This window comes from Penicillium paradoxum (assembly GCF_028828445.1).
Source record: "Penicillium paradoxum strain IBT 22861 chromosome Unknown utg000002l_segment0_segment0, whole genome shotgun sequence".
Lineage (NCBI taxonomy): Eukaryota > Fungi > Ascomycota > Eurotiomycetes > Eurotiales > Aspergillaceae > Penicillium > Penicillium paradoxum.
In genome coordinates, this window is record NW_026643180.1 from 1,058,768 (window position 1) to 1,073,646 (window position 14,879).

The 14,879-nt window shown below is 49.8% G+C and overlaps 6 protein-coding genes across 6 annotated transcripts; 4 read left to right on the forward strand and 2 right to left on the reverse strand.

The window, feature by feature from the left end:
• Nucleotides 1–2,091: 2,091 nt before the first annotated feature.
• On the reverse strand, nt 2,092–2,380 carry N7457_000397 (uncharacterized protein; the record flags this gene model as incomplete). Its single annotated transcript, XM_057171465.1, has 2 exons — nt 2,092–2,195; nt 2,224–2,380. The coding sequence occupies 2 exons, from the start codon at nt 2,378–2,380 to the stop codon at nt 2,092–2,094; spliced, it is 261 nt and encodes an 86-aa protein (XP_057035368.1).
• Nucleotides 2,381–2,959: 579 nt separating this feature from the next.
• Nucleotides 2,960–4,518, forward strand: N7457_000398 (putative nucleoside hydrolase; the record flags this gene model as incomplete). Its single annotated transcript, XM_057171466.1, has 6 exons — nt 2,960–2,992; nt 3,043–3,146; nt 3,201–3,370; nt 3,423–3,457; nt 3,529–3,825; nt 3,889–4,518. 6 exons carry the CDS (start codon nt 2,960–2,962, stop codon nt 4,516–4,518), a joined length of 1,269 nt encoding a protein of 422 aa, XP_057035369.1.
• A 916-nt stretch (nt 4,519–5,434) lies between these two features.
• Nucleotides 5,435–5,838, forward strand: N7457_000399 (uncharacterized protein; the record flags this gene model as incomplete). The annotated part of the gene is made up of 2 exons (XM_057171467.1): nt 5,435–5,730; nt 5,787–5,838. 2 exons carry the CDS (start codon nt 5,435–5,437, stop codon nt 5,836–5,838), a joined length of 348 nt encoding a protein of 115 aa, XP_057035370.1.
• Nucleotides 5,839–6,839: 1,001 nt separating this feature from the next.
• On the forward strand, nt 6,840–7,985 carry N7457_000400 (uncharacterized protein; the record flags this gene model as incomplete). The annotated part of the gene is made up of 2 exons (XM_057171468.1): nt 6,840–7,397; nt 7,455–7,985. 2 exons carry the CDS (start codon nt 6,840–6,842, stop codon nt 7,983–7,985), a joined length of 1,089 nt encoding a protein of 362 aa, XP_057035371.1.
• Nucleotides 7,986–9,689: 1,704 nt separating this feature from the next.
• On the forward strand, nt 9,690–10,312 carry N7457_000401 (uncharacterized protein; the record flags this gene model as incomplete). The annotated part of the gene is made up of 2 exons (XM_057171469.1): nt 9,690–10,041; nt 10,092–10,312. The coding sequence occupies 2 exons, from the start codon at nt 9,690–9,692 to the stop codon at nt 10,310–10,312; spliced, it is 573 nt and encodes a 190-aa protein (XP_057035372.1).
• Nucleotides 10,313–12,313: 2,001 nt separating this feature from the next.
• N7457_000402 (uncharacterized protein) lies at nt 12,314–14,641 on the reverse strand (the record flags this gene model as incomplete). Its single annotated transcript, XM_057171470.1, has 3 exons — nt 12,314–13,184; nt 13,240–14,512; nt 14,569–14,641. The coding sequence occupies 3 exons, from the start codon at nt 14,639–14,641 to the stop codon at nt 12,314–12,316; spliced, it is 2,217 nt and encodes a 738-aa protein (XP_057035373.1).
• Between the last annotated feature and the right edge of the window lie 238 nt (nt 14,642–14,879).

Sequence of the window (14,879 nt, forward strand, 5' to 3'; positions counted from 1 at the left end):
AGACCGGGGAGCTTCGAGATTGCCGATCCGGCAAGGATCTCTCTCTTCTTACCCCTTGCAGACACCCTCACGCCGGCCACGAGGCAGAAAGAAATCATCCGCTAAAACGACCAGATTGCAATTGGTGTTCTGCATTCGATGCGTATCTGAAGTATATCGAGTCTCGGCCAGTCTAGGACCTGCAGTATGCAGCGGCTGTTTGAAGAAAGGACTAAGATTGGTCCACCGGATGCGCAACTGAGCCGCCATCTTAGGTGTGACATACGTGTACTCCGTACTGTTAGTCTCAATTTACATGTAGTGACTTTATCTTTCCTGTCTTTCAGCTATCTTCTGTACTATTATATTCCTCTTGTTGTCGGCTGTGGTGATATCGATGACGATACAAATGCGACACAGCTTTCTTCTCCTTAGCTACTAGTCACTTACATACAGGCAAGAATCCATCAAGGCTGATTTGGATGGCCAGAAATAAACTAAATAGTACCCATGGATACTCATAGAAGCGTCTAATAAGGTAGATATCTATTGCCTGGCTTCTTTCTTGGAGGAGTGCCATTGCGGAACTTAGTTCTATGATGTACATGTATCCTCCTTTGTTGGGTTGAGAGGTTGGAGAGATGCTCAGTTGATCCCGAATATCCATTGTTTCCACTTATCATTTCATCATTTTGGCTCCTGCCTCAGAACCACTTCCATCGAACAGGTACGTTGTACATACATCGTCGGTACATCAGTAGGCGCCCGGGCTCGGGTCCGGGGGCGCACGGGCGCGCCCCGATATCGCCAGGATATCAGGGGCTAGGGCCGCCCAGCCCTCTGTACCTTCTTACAGCACCTCTTTTCCCTAACTCCTACCCCCCTACTCCGTACGGAGTACCTAGGTAGGCCTTTCCTTCCAGACTATGCCGAGGCTTGATGCAGAATAGCCGATATACACCTTTGTAATTTACAAGCTTCTTCTGTTTTAGCTTGATTTCTTGTCAACATCTGTGCTTAGATATAGTTCACTGAAAGACGAACTGTAGGCTACTGACAGTAAAAAGAATGTCCCCAAATCGCGTCATTGAGGAATCTGCTGTAGTAAGACGAACAGGCAGCTATGCTACGCATGCAATTACTTTATCTTCCATGTACTTCTACGATGACCAAAGACCCCAACACCGAGTCCATAAGTATAGACCCTTCCCCTCTGGATGCATATCAGCATAGATTGGCTGATCTTTCAATATCCACTGCATCTCCCGCATAAGGCTCTTGTATAAGTCTAATACCGGTTGTGCCCAACAGATCTCCTCGCAGTACCTACACTCATATCACACCAACTTCTCTTTGAATCATCACAGAACGTCGGGGAGAGAGTCAATCCTGGCCGCAATCATGGACGAAGACACGGGGGTCATTACCGGCTCATCGGCCAGGAGTGTCAACAGCTATCAAACGGTTCTGACCTGACTCCCATCGTTATCGCGACTAGAGGGAAAGAGATCACTGGGCTGAGGATCTTCCAAAGAACGACAGACAACCTCACCATGGAAAGAGCAAAATGCGCTGCTTCTAGCGATGCACGCCGACCAACCAACCGAGGACACGGAGATGACATACAGAGATAGAGACGCTCAGCATCTGCGCTTTTGAAAGCCAAAATCACCCAAGGCCCCGCTTGCACTCTTCATTCACGGTGGCAGTTGGCGTGTTGGAACAAATTTGGACTTCATCGGATCGGCCAAACTCAATCATTTAGTCAGCCAGGGCTACGCCTTTGCTACTGTTAATTAAACGCTCATCCCGGTTTTGACAGCGGAAGAGCAAGTACAGGAGGTGGCGGACTCTTTGGGATACCTAGTCAAACATGCAGCCAGGCTTCATTTTGATGCCGAGCGGATTGTTCTGATGGGACACAGTTCCAGTGCAGACGTTATCCCGCTTCTAGGGACTGATCAGCGATACCTGGAAAAAGCAGGAATTAGTATCCACACTGTGCGGGCCGTCATCGCTCTGGACGGCTCGAATTACAATGTGATCAGAGAGGTGAAGATGGATAATATTCAGCTATCTGAGCTAACTGTGAAGAAGGAGAGGGAAGCCTAACTAACTAGGCACCCCATGGGTGTCGCAACACAATGCACTGTCGGAGCTCTCCGATAGTCTGGGGTCGATAGCGGAGAATGCAGTCAAAGGGCTCGGCACGGGTCCTGAGCGACTGTGGGCTATGTCACCTACTTATCATGCTCGAGCGCCAAATGCCGGTGCCCTTTTGCTCCTTCATGTTCTTAGAGAAGGTGACATTCGCCAGGCGGTTGAATTGGCCGCGGCGCTGGAAGCTGCAAATAACGATGTCGCTCTGCATGTCTTCGAGGGTGAAGGGGTCGAAGGCCATGTGCGAATCCTCCCTACGTTTTGGCGATCTGAATTATCCTGCGACATTGGTAATGGATGAGTGGCTCAAACTGCATGTTCCGGTTGCAACTGGATTGAGAACCCCACGCATGGAAGCATCTGGTGGGGCATATTGAGGCTCGGCTTGATAACGGGGTTGGTTGGGTTCCTCGGCGCCCTCCGGGGGGCCGTCGGTGACCGGGATTTCAGACGTAACGCTGGACGAGTTGCCCTGTTGATTACAGGGATGTTGATGCTATATCGTAATATTATCTGGACTGCGGCATGTTCTGACGGGGATAAGATGGTTGGGAAGGATTGACCGTTGATGTGGAACTAGATACCGCCAATTAACAGTCTTTTTGATTGATGTAGTAGATCTTGTTAAACCTGGAGCTATGCCGCATTTCGCCTCGAACCGGAGGATATGTTGTTTACTCGATCACTGTGGAGTGCCTGATATAATTGCCTGCGGCCAAGGGTTGCCTAGTCGTTATAAAGCCCAACCCCGCAGCCGATAACATTGATAAGCTCCCACTTCTGCCATCTTTCGAAGGTCTGAAGCATAACAACATTCATCATGGGGAAAAAGATCATTATCGACACCGACCCGGTAGGTGACTTTCTTCTAATGCCATTGTTTTAGTACTGACGATTACGTAGGGCATTGACGATGTCCTCGCCCTTTTGTTAGCTCTGTCCGCCACCCCGGAGGAGGTAGAGGTTCTGCTCATCTCATTGACATTCGGTAACATCGAGGTGGAAAAGTAAGAGTCATGTCGCTCTCGTTGGAAGTTCAACTCGGCTGACCTGAAACATAGCTGTCTCCGCAATGCTGTGTCGATGTTCCACATCCTCGAGCGGGAGATCCAGTGGCGCCGCGAGAACGGCCGCCCCGAAGGCTTCGGCAGCCTGCGAGCTTTCCGCCCTATATTGGCTGTCGGCGCGGAGGACCCCCTCGAAGACCAGAAGATGCTGGCTGACTACTTCCGTATGTGTTGATCTGTCGCACTCTGGAGATCGTTTCCTGACACAAACCACAGATGGAACGGATGGACTTGGTGGCATCCATTCAACGGTATGTAGAGCTCCACCTACATTACCCCTCTATGGTCAAGAAGAACCTGGACTGAAATTTTCCATGAATAGCACCCACATCTGACTGCCTGTACCCCATGGGATCATCTCTTCGCCAAAACTGAAGGTGCCAAGGACATTCAGTCTACGGAGTGCTCAGGCCCTGACGACCACGCTTTTATCCCATCTAAGCTCCCAGCGCATAAGGAGATTCTCCGTGCGCTCCGCGATAATGAACCGGACTCAGTGACTCTAGTTGCAGTGGGACCCCTCACTAATTTGGCCTTGGCTGCAGCAGAAGACCCCGAGACATTCCTCCGCGTGAAAGAAGTGGTTGTCATGGGTGGTGCTATCAACCAGCCAGGAAATGTGAGCCAAACTCTTTTGCCTATCTGATAAACCTTGAACCTAAATGTGCTGATTTGTTTACAGGTGACACCCATGGGTGAATTCAATGCCTACGCGGACGCAGTGGCAGCCGCACGTATTTTCGCACTCACATCTCCCAACCCACACACTACAATCCCACCAACCAAGAGCGACCGACTCCCACCGTACCCAAAGAATCTCAGCCGGCAACTCACTCTACGTCTTTTCCCGCTGGACATTACACTTCGCCATAACATTTCACGCGGCCAGTTCCGGGAAGCCATCACACCCCTTCTGGCTGGCGGTTCTCCGCTCGCCGAGTGGGTGGATGCCTTCATGGGACATACATTCAGGACGTTGGAACGTCTACACCCAGGCCATGTTGGCGACGAAGCCATGCTGAGTTTGCACGATCCTGTTTGCGTCTGGTACGTCCTTACATCCGAAGACCCGAAATGGGTTTACGCTGCCAACTCGCCTGAGGATATCCGCATCGACACATTGGGCCAGTGGACTCGTGGTATGTGTGTTGTTGACCGTCGGAACCGCCACCGCATCCAAGGCGAAGAGGAAAGCTCCAGTGATCATGGTCTCTGGCTGAGTGACCGTGCTGGAAATCGCATCTGGCGCATGGATGGGTCTCCCGCAGAGGACAACTTCGGCGACGTTATCATCCAGAGGCTCTTCAAGTAAGTTATATTGGAGAAATGGTAAGGAGGGAATATAGTAAGTATAGACGCATTTAGCTTTTGATTTCTATAGAGTCTAGAAAACATGCTCCGCCTTTTGGATTCTGAAAATACCTTCGATAAATATTGAATATCTTTTGCTAGGATTGATCTACATTTGGGTGCGAGAATCACCCAAAGATATGAATCTGTTACCAATACGGAGGAGCTTCAGTAGAATGAGCTAGCAATGCGCTAAATGAGCTCTCTGACATGCCATCTGCACGTTGGTCCATAATCCTGTCATCTTAAGCTAAGCACTATCCACCCCAACGCCGCACGAAGGTAAGCGCGATGCTAAGCTTCATTACTCCCCCTCCCTTCCAATATAAAAAGTTGGTGTTCGCAGATCGTCATCCGTTGGAATGTATTAACGACGCGAGATATTGATATAAACGCTCCCGCCTGAGCAAGGCGTGGAAAATGCACCCCAATGCAGTATGCACTTAATATGATCTAATCAACCACCTAGCCAATCCACAAGAGCTCAATGGCCAGGGGTTAGACCAACTGAAATCTATTGGTCAAAATTCTCCGGGTGGCATCATGAAGGGAGGCGGGTGTTTCCAATACCTCGCCACAGGAATGTGGAATGTCGTAAATCAGAGATCGACTATAGCACCTACTACAATGGTCCTATCAAACTCGCTGATATGCAACTCTGTACAATCCAGGAGGCTTTATCCAGGAACTCCAGGACTGATAGCCAGCCTCCCGGACTATCGAAACCGTCAATCGATGTCTATATAAGACAGGCAGGCCCAGGGTAAGGCCTCATATCAAACACCTCAACTTGAACCCCAACATCCGATCAACTCTTTCCCTAAATCCACCTTTCTCGATTCTTATACTTCTCCATACACATCTGCAGATATTCCATCATGCAGCTCACAACCCTCACCGTCTGCCTCGCTGCCTTGACCAGCACCGTCGCGGCAATGCCCCATCTCTCTGGCGCATACCACGGTGCCCGCATCGCCGTCCGTGTTCCTACCAATGCTACTGGAACCTACAGTGCTACGACCACAAGCACACGTGGCCAAGCGCCTCTGTCAACGGGATCAGCTAAGGGCAGCACCCACGGTATCAACCATATCAATGTCAACCACTGCCACGAGTTGTGCTCTTTGCAGTCTCATGCTTGCTCGCTTGCTGTGCCGGACGATGATAAGTTCTGGTGAGTTTGACATCTTTTATCTTCTCTGCATGCCCTTGGAACTAACATTGTTTTAGCTGGTCCACCTACTTGCAATGCACTGAGAAGTGCCGTCCTCAGGATTTCTAGGCTTGGACGCGGGAAACAAAGTGATGGAAACGAATTTGAGGGTTATGACACATGTGATATGAATGAAGGATTTTGGGTTGTTAAAAGTTGAACTCGTGTTATTTCGGTCTCTGTCTATGTAGGTAGTTATGCAAATACAATTACGACCAAGTATGTCTCGGAATGTAGTTCATTTTTGTAGTTCAGTGCCAACCGCTCGTGTAGCGATCGTCTCCTGCTCCAACCCATCTTTGGTTGCCAAGTTCTCTTTTTTAGATCTCATCAGATGGGTGACCCACTGGTAGAGGTAGAGGGGATTGGATTTAGATTCCTCGCACGAATTGGCTGCAGTTCCAACGACGAAATATAGTGTCCACGAGGGCCAGCATTAGAGTAGCCACGTGCTAGGTGCTTATGGGTGTATGATTTGCTTGATAGGAAAGTATACCGGGGCAATTATGACTGCTCTCATGCCAAGCCAAGTGAACCAGGCGAGACTGATAATCAACATATAATGCGTCGAGTATGAATGACATCTGGAAGATCACTCTCTCCAGCGATGGCCAATAGGAAGGATGTCCGTAGAGTCGCAATCGCAATGAGCACATGCATCTCTCAGGTTCCGTGTAGTTCTCGTGTTGGTCGTGGGAAGACTGTCCTGCAGTTGATGCACGTGCTGGGCTACCTTCTCGAGATGATCGTCTGGGATCGGGGAAACTGGACTCCGAGTGATGTAATTTGTACTGGATACTTCACAGGCAACCACTTGTCGCACCGAAGTACAAGTATCTAATACTTCCCAATAAGCTCGCCGGGCTCCACCGCTAGTCCAGCAAATGCCCGTTGTTCCCTGAGGCACGAGTCTTGATTCAACCAATCAGCGTCGTCTATTGCGACTCGTGGGCCCCAAGCACGCGACACTCATCTGTATACATCAGACCGTTCGCGGTTATTTAGTCTGGACCCCTTGCCGTGCTACTCGACATAGACCATTACACCGATTTTCCCCCGCCCTTTTCACCATGTCACGACTTCCAACCCCCGCCATGTCAGGCGAGTTGATCATCAAAGATCGATCCGACGGTGTAGATGCTTTTACTTTACCTCCCGCTGCATTGAGCCCCGAGACTATCAGTCGGAGCTCCTCCCGGTCAGATCCGTCCTATATTCCGGCATCGCCGACCTCTCCAGGCTCCGCGGGTCGCCGTACGAGTCACGCAGCACGGTCGGGTACATCTATCAAACGTTCCCTCGAGGACTTGGATTTGCCTCCACCTCCAACTCGGACTCGCAAGATCATCCAGATGAAGCCCAAGTCATCTACTTCGAAATCTCACCGCTCAAAGGATCATGGCAAAAGCTCACCCCAGAGCCCGGAAGAGGTCACTCCCAATCCCACATCCACGAAGAGAAAACAGCCCAGTGCCACTAGTGTTGCAGGACGCAAGATTGCCCGCAAGACCGCACACAGCCTAATTGAGCGTCGACGGCGATCCAAGATGAACGAGGAGTTCGGGACGTTGAAGGATATGATTCCTGCATGCACGGGGCAGGAAATGCACAAGCTAGCCATTCTTCAGGTATGAGCCGCACATCGCTTTCGAAGGCTTAATCCAGGGATTGACAATCCTGTATAGGCGAGCATTGACTATGTCAATTACCTAGAAAAATGTATCCACGACATGAAGACTTCAGGATCAAGCCATACCCCGGCTGCTCCGCCTTCACCAACATCCCCTCAGTTCATCGCAGAAACGGGCGTTGAGCTCACGCGAGATCCACCTTCCACTTACTCCTGTTCCCCTTCTGTATCACCGGAGTTGTATGCCCAACCAGCGCAATTTCCAGATACCTCCCCGTCTTTCTCCCCGCGCACTCAAGTCCCCTCAGCGCAGACCCTGCCAGATTTTACTTCCATCCTCCCTAGTCCCGCACTGGCCCCAACATGGGCCTCTACCGAGAAGATGCATGAGCTTCAAGGTGTTGATCATGAGGCTTCAACTGCGTTGCTCATGTTAACTCAGGATCGGAGAGGGACTGCGGATTCAATCTGTGAGAACTTTTCTGGGGGTACTGCGTTCGCAACATCCTCGGCGGGGACTTCACATGCGCCTGATGAGATGCCAAGGAGAAGGGGCATGAGTGTTCGCGATCTTCTTATCTCGTAATTTGAATACTTGGTTTTTGGTGTTTGGCTCAGGCGGGCTTGAGCGATTGTAATAATCTTGAAAATGGATCAGCGGTCACCTTATTAGCGTTTTCTTTTGCGTTCATTTGTCTTTGTGTGGGTTTAGCGGATCAAGATTTATAGGCACGGTTACTTGATTCGGTTCGTTAATGTGCGTGGGATTGACGCCTGATGGGAAACAGAATGTGAACAAAAGAAGAATAACATTGGTTTTCTCACAGCTTTGGAACCTTTATAGTTTTGATTTGATACATGTATGTGTCTAGTCACTTAGGAAGCTGAGTTGTCAGGGCAGGGAAACATCTGCAAAAGTCCGGGTTAGGCATCCCAGTCTGGAGCCGGGGTATAGATCGTTAAACATATGACTCTTCCCCGAAAGCTCGCCATTTGGGTCGTCAATCTGTATATAGGCCTTTCACTATACACTAGCTTCCTCAGATCTGCACCAACTAACTATGTATCAGTGTCCCGTACAACGTAGAGCGACGAGATCAGCTTATAGAAGCAGTCCATACCTGCCGATTCCGCTCTTTGTTCCCGCTGAGCCCTAGGCGGCTCCCCGACACCTAAGCCACCGACGAAGGAAATTCCACTCAGAACCCTCCGTCATGTATTGGAAAAGTTAATTTGCATTCTCCTAATCGCAGATTTTCCAACGGTCAATCAGGAGAGCGTGCATGCTGATATAAGTGTTTCGCTCTTTACCATCTGGTTTTTTGCCACTGCAGTATTGCCTATACGGGGGTGTTCGTCGCTCTATCAGGTAAAAATGATGGCTTCTTTGCGTCACTCTGAGTTTGTGAACGCTCTGACCCTTACTTCTCTGCAGCGATTTGCTAGCTGAACTGGCGATTTGGGTTGTTCTTCGGAAGTCCGCTCTAGAAGATTGAGATATTTATTCTGCAGAAACCTTTCCAGATACAGAGAGTGGCGGCCATATTTGCGCAACCACAGCCTTGCCTAAGAGGCGCTGATGTTGACGTTCCAGGCGTGAAAAAGAGCCGAAGATGCATAATGATGAGCTACTACTTGGCGTGCACTAAATATCGACAGGTTCTGCTCAATGGGACCTAGGCATACAACTGGATTCATGAAATTTATGTGGCTATCACACCGGTTCAGAACTTGAGGGGGAATGCCGTGCTGTCCATTTGAATTTCCATACATCCGAGGACCTCTGTTTGCCAGTCTTACGATGCCAATGCTTGTACAATTGCAAGATGAAGCGCAGTGAATCTGTGAGGTACATATCTCTGGGAATCTATCGGGGATGCCCTTTGGCTAAATGGGTTCGCATTGGTGAGACCGAAGACTGATCTATACTCGAAGTGTTTGATTGATAAGTGTTTGATTGAAAGAGGCCAGGGGTCTATGAGTCTATCCCATCCTCAACTCCCTGCTCTTCACAACACCGCCCTCATAGTTAGCAGTGTCATGTTTGAGTCTGTGGTGATTGCCTGGTTCGGGTGAAATGTGAGGCGCCCTCCATAGCTCCTTCACTTTTTGTCGCATTAACTGGGAGAGGTGACGCGTCTTGTTTGGGAGTCCTTGCCACCAGCATCTTGTTGTTTTCCTTTGTCTTTATCTTGCACTTCGTTGACACTCGCATCATTACCTCTTCATATCTTATCACCTTGAATCCTCAAATCATCACCTTGAGTTATTCGGCGACCGAACCATCGTCATGTCTTCGGTTTATGAGAAGGAGCAGAATACTTTGGGTCTGTTGAAAGCAGTCGATCACCAGCCTCTCCAAGAGTTGCAGGCCATCCTGAAAGACATCATCGACCAGAGCCCGGAGGGTCGCGAAATCGCATCGAAGTGGTTGTTTCCTGAGGAGAAGGATGTTCAACCCGAGCCAGAAATCCCGAGCACGTACGATACCCCCATCCCTGTCGTGCCCCTCTCGGACGAAACCTGCGAATGGAGGTCTCTGGCCAATACCAGAGCGCCAGTCAGCCAGGACATCTGTATCTACTGCCGGGAGCCTTTTGACGTCACCCGAAACTCGAGGACCAGCTGCAAGTACCATGTTTGTAGGTATTGGATGTCAATTCGTCAGACTATATCACTAAGATGTTGATAGTTCCCGATATGATCAACCACGAGTTCCTCTATGTTGAGACCGAGGCTGAGGCCAGTTTCGACAATGACGAGTTCCGCCAGGCCTTTCCCGAGAACTTTACCTATGCGTGCTGTGGAAGTGACTTGACCGGGAAGCAGTGTCAGGTCGGTTGGCATCGGGTTGCGGATCCGACTGAGCGTCTTCCCAAGCTGACTTTGAAGAAGGAGTTCCGTCCAGTTTAATCTTGCTTCCCAGGTGGCCTCTAGCTCTAGGCAAAGGATTCAGCATGTTCTCCGGGGAACATACAAGTGTTGACAGTGATTCTCTCATTTCCTTGCAATTTGTTAATGCTACAATTGTTGTTATGTCCTAAATTGTGCGATTGATCTATCTATGGATGAATGCAAACGGACATAATCTCCTCTCTAAACGATCACCAACGGCCAGGATATATGGAGATTTGTAAACACAGGGCTTTGAGTGCAAAGGCGCGGTATGGAACAATATAGTAGAACCTGGCTATCAGCACAAATCCAGCCCGGTGAGGTGATACTGTCAATACCGAAGTGCTGCTCACAAACAAAATCAACCCTACAGATATCTTCACTCCTACGCACGACTCACGTTCAAACTGCGAGGGAGTACCAGAGATGGCGATTATGATCAGTCCACCAAAGAAAAGAAGCAGACTAATCCTGCCCTATATTCAATCCCGGGTAATGGCAAAATGTGGACTACCAGTCACCGTATTGTGCATTTCATTCCACGCAAAATAAACACAAAACGGATTAATTCTATAGATTCTTTACCACTGAACTAGCCCCTAGAGAGAGCCTGACCACAGAGACATCCACCTAGAACAAACCTCCTCATTCCTTCCACCCAACGAGTGTTCGTAAAGCCTGAGTCATACTACCGAGCTGCACACCAGTCTTGACCTTCCCCCCCCGCGTAGCGCAGGGCGCGTACGATCGTGGTATTACCCCGTCGATCAGAGTTCCAGGTTCAGAAAACCTCGCAGAGACAGTCGAAGAGAAAGCAGCAGCTTTCCAACGAGCTTTCTTCCCAAAACCCCCACCAGCTGATTTATCTGATATCAGTAGTGATTACCCGGAACCAATCCAGTTCCCGGAAATCACTCGGCAAGAAATCCAGTAAGCAATCAAGGCAGCACCCGGCAGCAAAGCTCTAGGGGAGGATGGATTACCAAACTCACTATGGCATAAGCTCATTAAAATCTTAGTAGTCCTCGAGACTATATAGTAGCTCTATAACGCCTACGTACGGCTAAGCACGAACCCCTCGCACTTCTAGGAGTCAATCATAATGGTACGACGTAAAGGAGGTAAGCGTAACTATTAAGTTACCAAATCCTACTGTCTAATTACCCTCCTTAACACACTTAGTAAATTCCTTAAAGTAATAATTACTAGGCGAATTAGCTATACAGTGGAAACCGAAGGACTACTCCTTAATATCCACCTAAGCGGAAGGAAAGGTATATTAGTAGATTATACTATTAATGTTACAACCTAACGTGCGGAGTACGAATACGGTGCGCATATCTTGTAGCACATATCGGGTATTTGGGTTGGTAACCTGACATGACGACCAGTTGGTCGTCATAGTGGCTCTTTTGGTAAATGCTCTACCTTACCATTACTTCCTAGTCTTGTAAGTGGTGTCAGGCCCACTTGCCTTAACACCATAGTAGTTCTATTTTAGAGGCTATATCAAAGATTTTGTAGTGGAAATGTACGATGAATGGTCTAACTATGGCGTAGACTGGGGTTGTTTAAGTAGCATTGATGGCCTGTTATTAGGGTGCGATTTCACAGTGAGGCAGTGTGATAGAATGCCTGGGCGTATTTAGCCTCACATTTGAGAATATCTTAGCTGAATGCTATGGCCTCTGTTAGATCAAGAAGTAGATGTTGAGTGCGCTCAGACGCTGCGGATACGGGGAATACGCACTTGCATGAATACGCGCCTCTCGAATACGCTCCAGAGCTTTGCTTGGCATTGTTCTGCCTCGAATGGCGATTTGAAAGTCATTGTCTTAGGGACCTGTAAAGCCGGGCGATTGCTGGTTATATTTAGTCTGCCTGTTGCTGGCAAAACTATCATTAGATTTGCACCTAGGAAAATGATATACTAATCTGATTACTGAACATATTCACAAGAAAGAAACTACATAGACCCGATCATTATTACGCATGCCTCAACTCATATACCAGTTATAATCACTGGAACGGACATTGCGGCTGATATTCCCCCGAAGCCTCGTCACCCTGTCCATCTCGCCTGCGCTGATCCCGCCGCTCCTCTTCGGCAGCCACCCACTGCTGGATCCGCGCTGGGTCAGGCCGCTCGTTTGGTTGAATGTGGAGCAATTCCTCGGCCATGGCGGCAGGAACCGTTTCGCCTCGTGTACGCAAGTAGCGTTGGAACTCGCTGAGCATGTATGTGCGAAGGGAAGCGTCGAGCGGAGCCTGTTCTCCAGATGGAGGGAATGAGGGATCGATAGGGGAAGGGTTTGGAATGGTTCTGGATGTATTGGGCTGTCTCAAAGGTAGCGAGGCTGATGGAATACCTGCGGTTGAAGCCGCAGGAGGAGTCGTTGCTGTAGGCCAAGGTTGGGGCGGTGGTGTTGTTACTGGCAGTCCCCGCTTTAGCTTGATGTGATCCACTACAGCGCGAAGCAGGGCCCAGCGCATTCCGCTATGTACTTTCCAGGCGATCCGCTGCAGTGGGATTGTTGGGCCGACGTATACTAAGTTCGGGTGTTCGATTGCCAATGGCCAAAGGTCTTCGATGTATGCGGATTGGGATGTTAGTCGGGAATAGAGATCGCCCCAGACTAGACTTCCAAGGATACGCATTTGTCCGCTGAAACCTGGGGACTCGTCGGGCCGCTCAATGCCTTCTTCCTCGTCATAGTCGGGGTCGACGGCAAGGAGGAAGCCGGCGAAGTCGCCGGGGCTCAGTTCGGATGTCGCGGGGCCGTAGGCGTTAGTGGTATATGAGGCAAAAGAGGCGGAGTCAACGACAAGGAAAGACATGGTTTGTAGCTTTGACCAGGATCCACTCTCTCTTATCGACGGTTTGAAGTGTCTAACTCTGGTTGTTAGCGTCGACTCCTTGGAAGATGGGGGAAGAGTACACCCACGCTTTAGCTGCTTCGATATTTCCCTCTGGAATACCCAGCTCCTGCCCATCCAGCCAATGAAGCTTCAGTTGTGTCTTGATAGTACTGCTTCCCGTTTGGCCCTTGCCCCAGTCTGAGACATGGGCTTCTACCTTTTGAACAAAGGCAGCCCATTCGGACTCCGTTTGTCCATAGGTCAACCGATACACACACATTCCAAAATTTTGCTCCGTCTCTGCATCCGCTGCGGATTTCATATTCGACGCACACTCAGCAATCCAAGGCTCGCGCGGAATAGGCTCAATCGGCGCACCACGCATCTCTCTCCTCGTTTGATTCTGGGCCTCGTTCTGGCACCGAGCCGTTTGGCAATACGACTCTCCAGATGAACGAATACTAGGATCCGAAGTGGCACTACGGACTATCTCGACTCGAGTGAGAACTCGCAAACGTTCATGGTAAGCTTTGGCGCGGGAACCAATATCCGCGGCGCGTAGTGCGGTCGAATCACTTCGTTGCGGAAGCGTATACCCCTTGTAATCATTCATGGGTATCATGATGGTATAATCAGCATCAGAAGCAATTTCGAGCAGCACTTGCAGCGCATCGGTGATCTTCCACTGTAACTCATCGGGCGGGCTGCCTGCCGCTCCTCCCCCTAGTGGCCGATGCTCCGCCAGTTTCTGCATCAATGGGGCACGCAGTCCATTGACATGCACGATAACCCATCTGTGTGCGCGCTCAGTCATCACCTCGAAATGCGCTTTCATATACATAGTCCAGAGGCCTGCGACGCTAATGCGCGCTTGATCATTCTGCGCTCTGCGCTCATTGAGAACGACGTCTAACATCGCCCAAATATCATAGATGCGATTGAAGGTCTGGCGAAGATTTGACCGGACGATTCGTTTATTCAAGTATTGGAAAACGGCAATGACGGCAGATAGATGTTGACAGGCGAGGTCGAAATTTTTGGGCTCATCGAGTCCTTTCTCCTGCCATGATTGCTCGCTTAGGGGAATGATGCCATTCCATAAACGGCTCTTCAGGGATTGGATATTCCTCCCGACCATGCAGAGGCGGGTGAAGTCTTCGTCAGAGCCAATGCATGTCATGACGCGGGCAATGATGGGCCCGCCATCGGGGCTCCCGGGGAAGTCTTGGTATTCCTGAATATAGGGGAGTTCATCCCCAGTCATGCGTTCAACATTGGGTTCATTGCCATTGGGGAGGGGCCCGCCAAGAGCAAATTCAACGAATTTTACGGCGGCTAGAGGCTCAAGAAGACGATCGACTGATCTGATTAGTATTCACTCTTGATTCTGGCCTGTGGGATTGAGGATTGCGAACCGACGGGCAGACTCTGTGCCTTGCAGTGGGCTTTAGTGAGCACATTGCCGTCAGCCTCGAGATGCGAGTACATTGCGCGAGATGAAGAAATAATAGTAAAGGAGAACTGCCATTGTAATTTTAAAGGGTTCTTCTTGGACGCAGCTGACAGTTGAAAGCCGCATGAGCCCACTGCTGTGGTTGGTGATGTTTCATTTTAGCGCGCCCCGGGATGGGCTCTAGTTCTCAATGGGAGTTGGCCCCAGTTGGCTGCCTATTTGGCATCAAGGTAATCAAGTCCTTATGTTCTGATTGGTGTGGCTTTGCAGTGG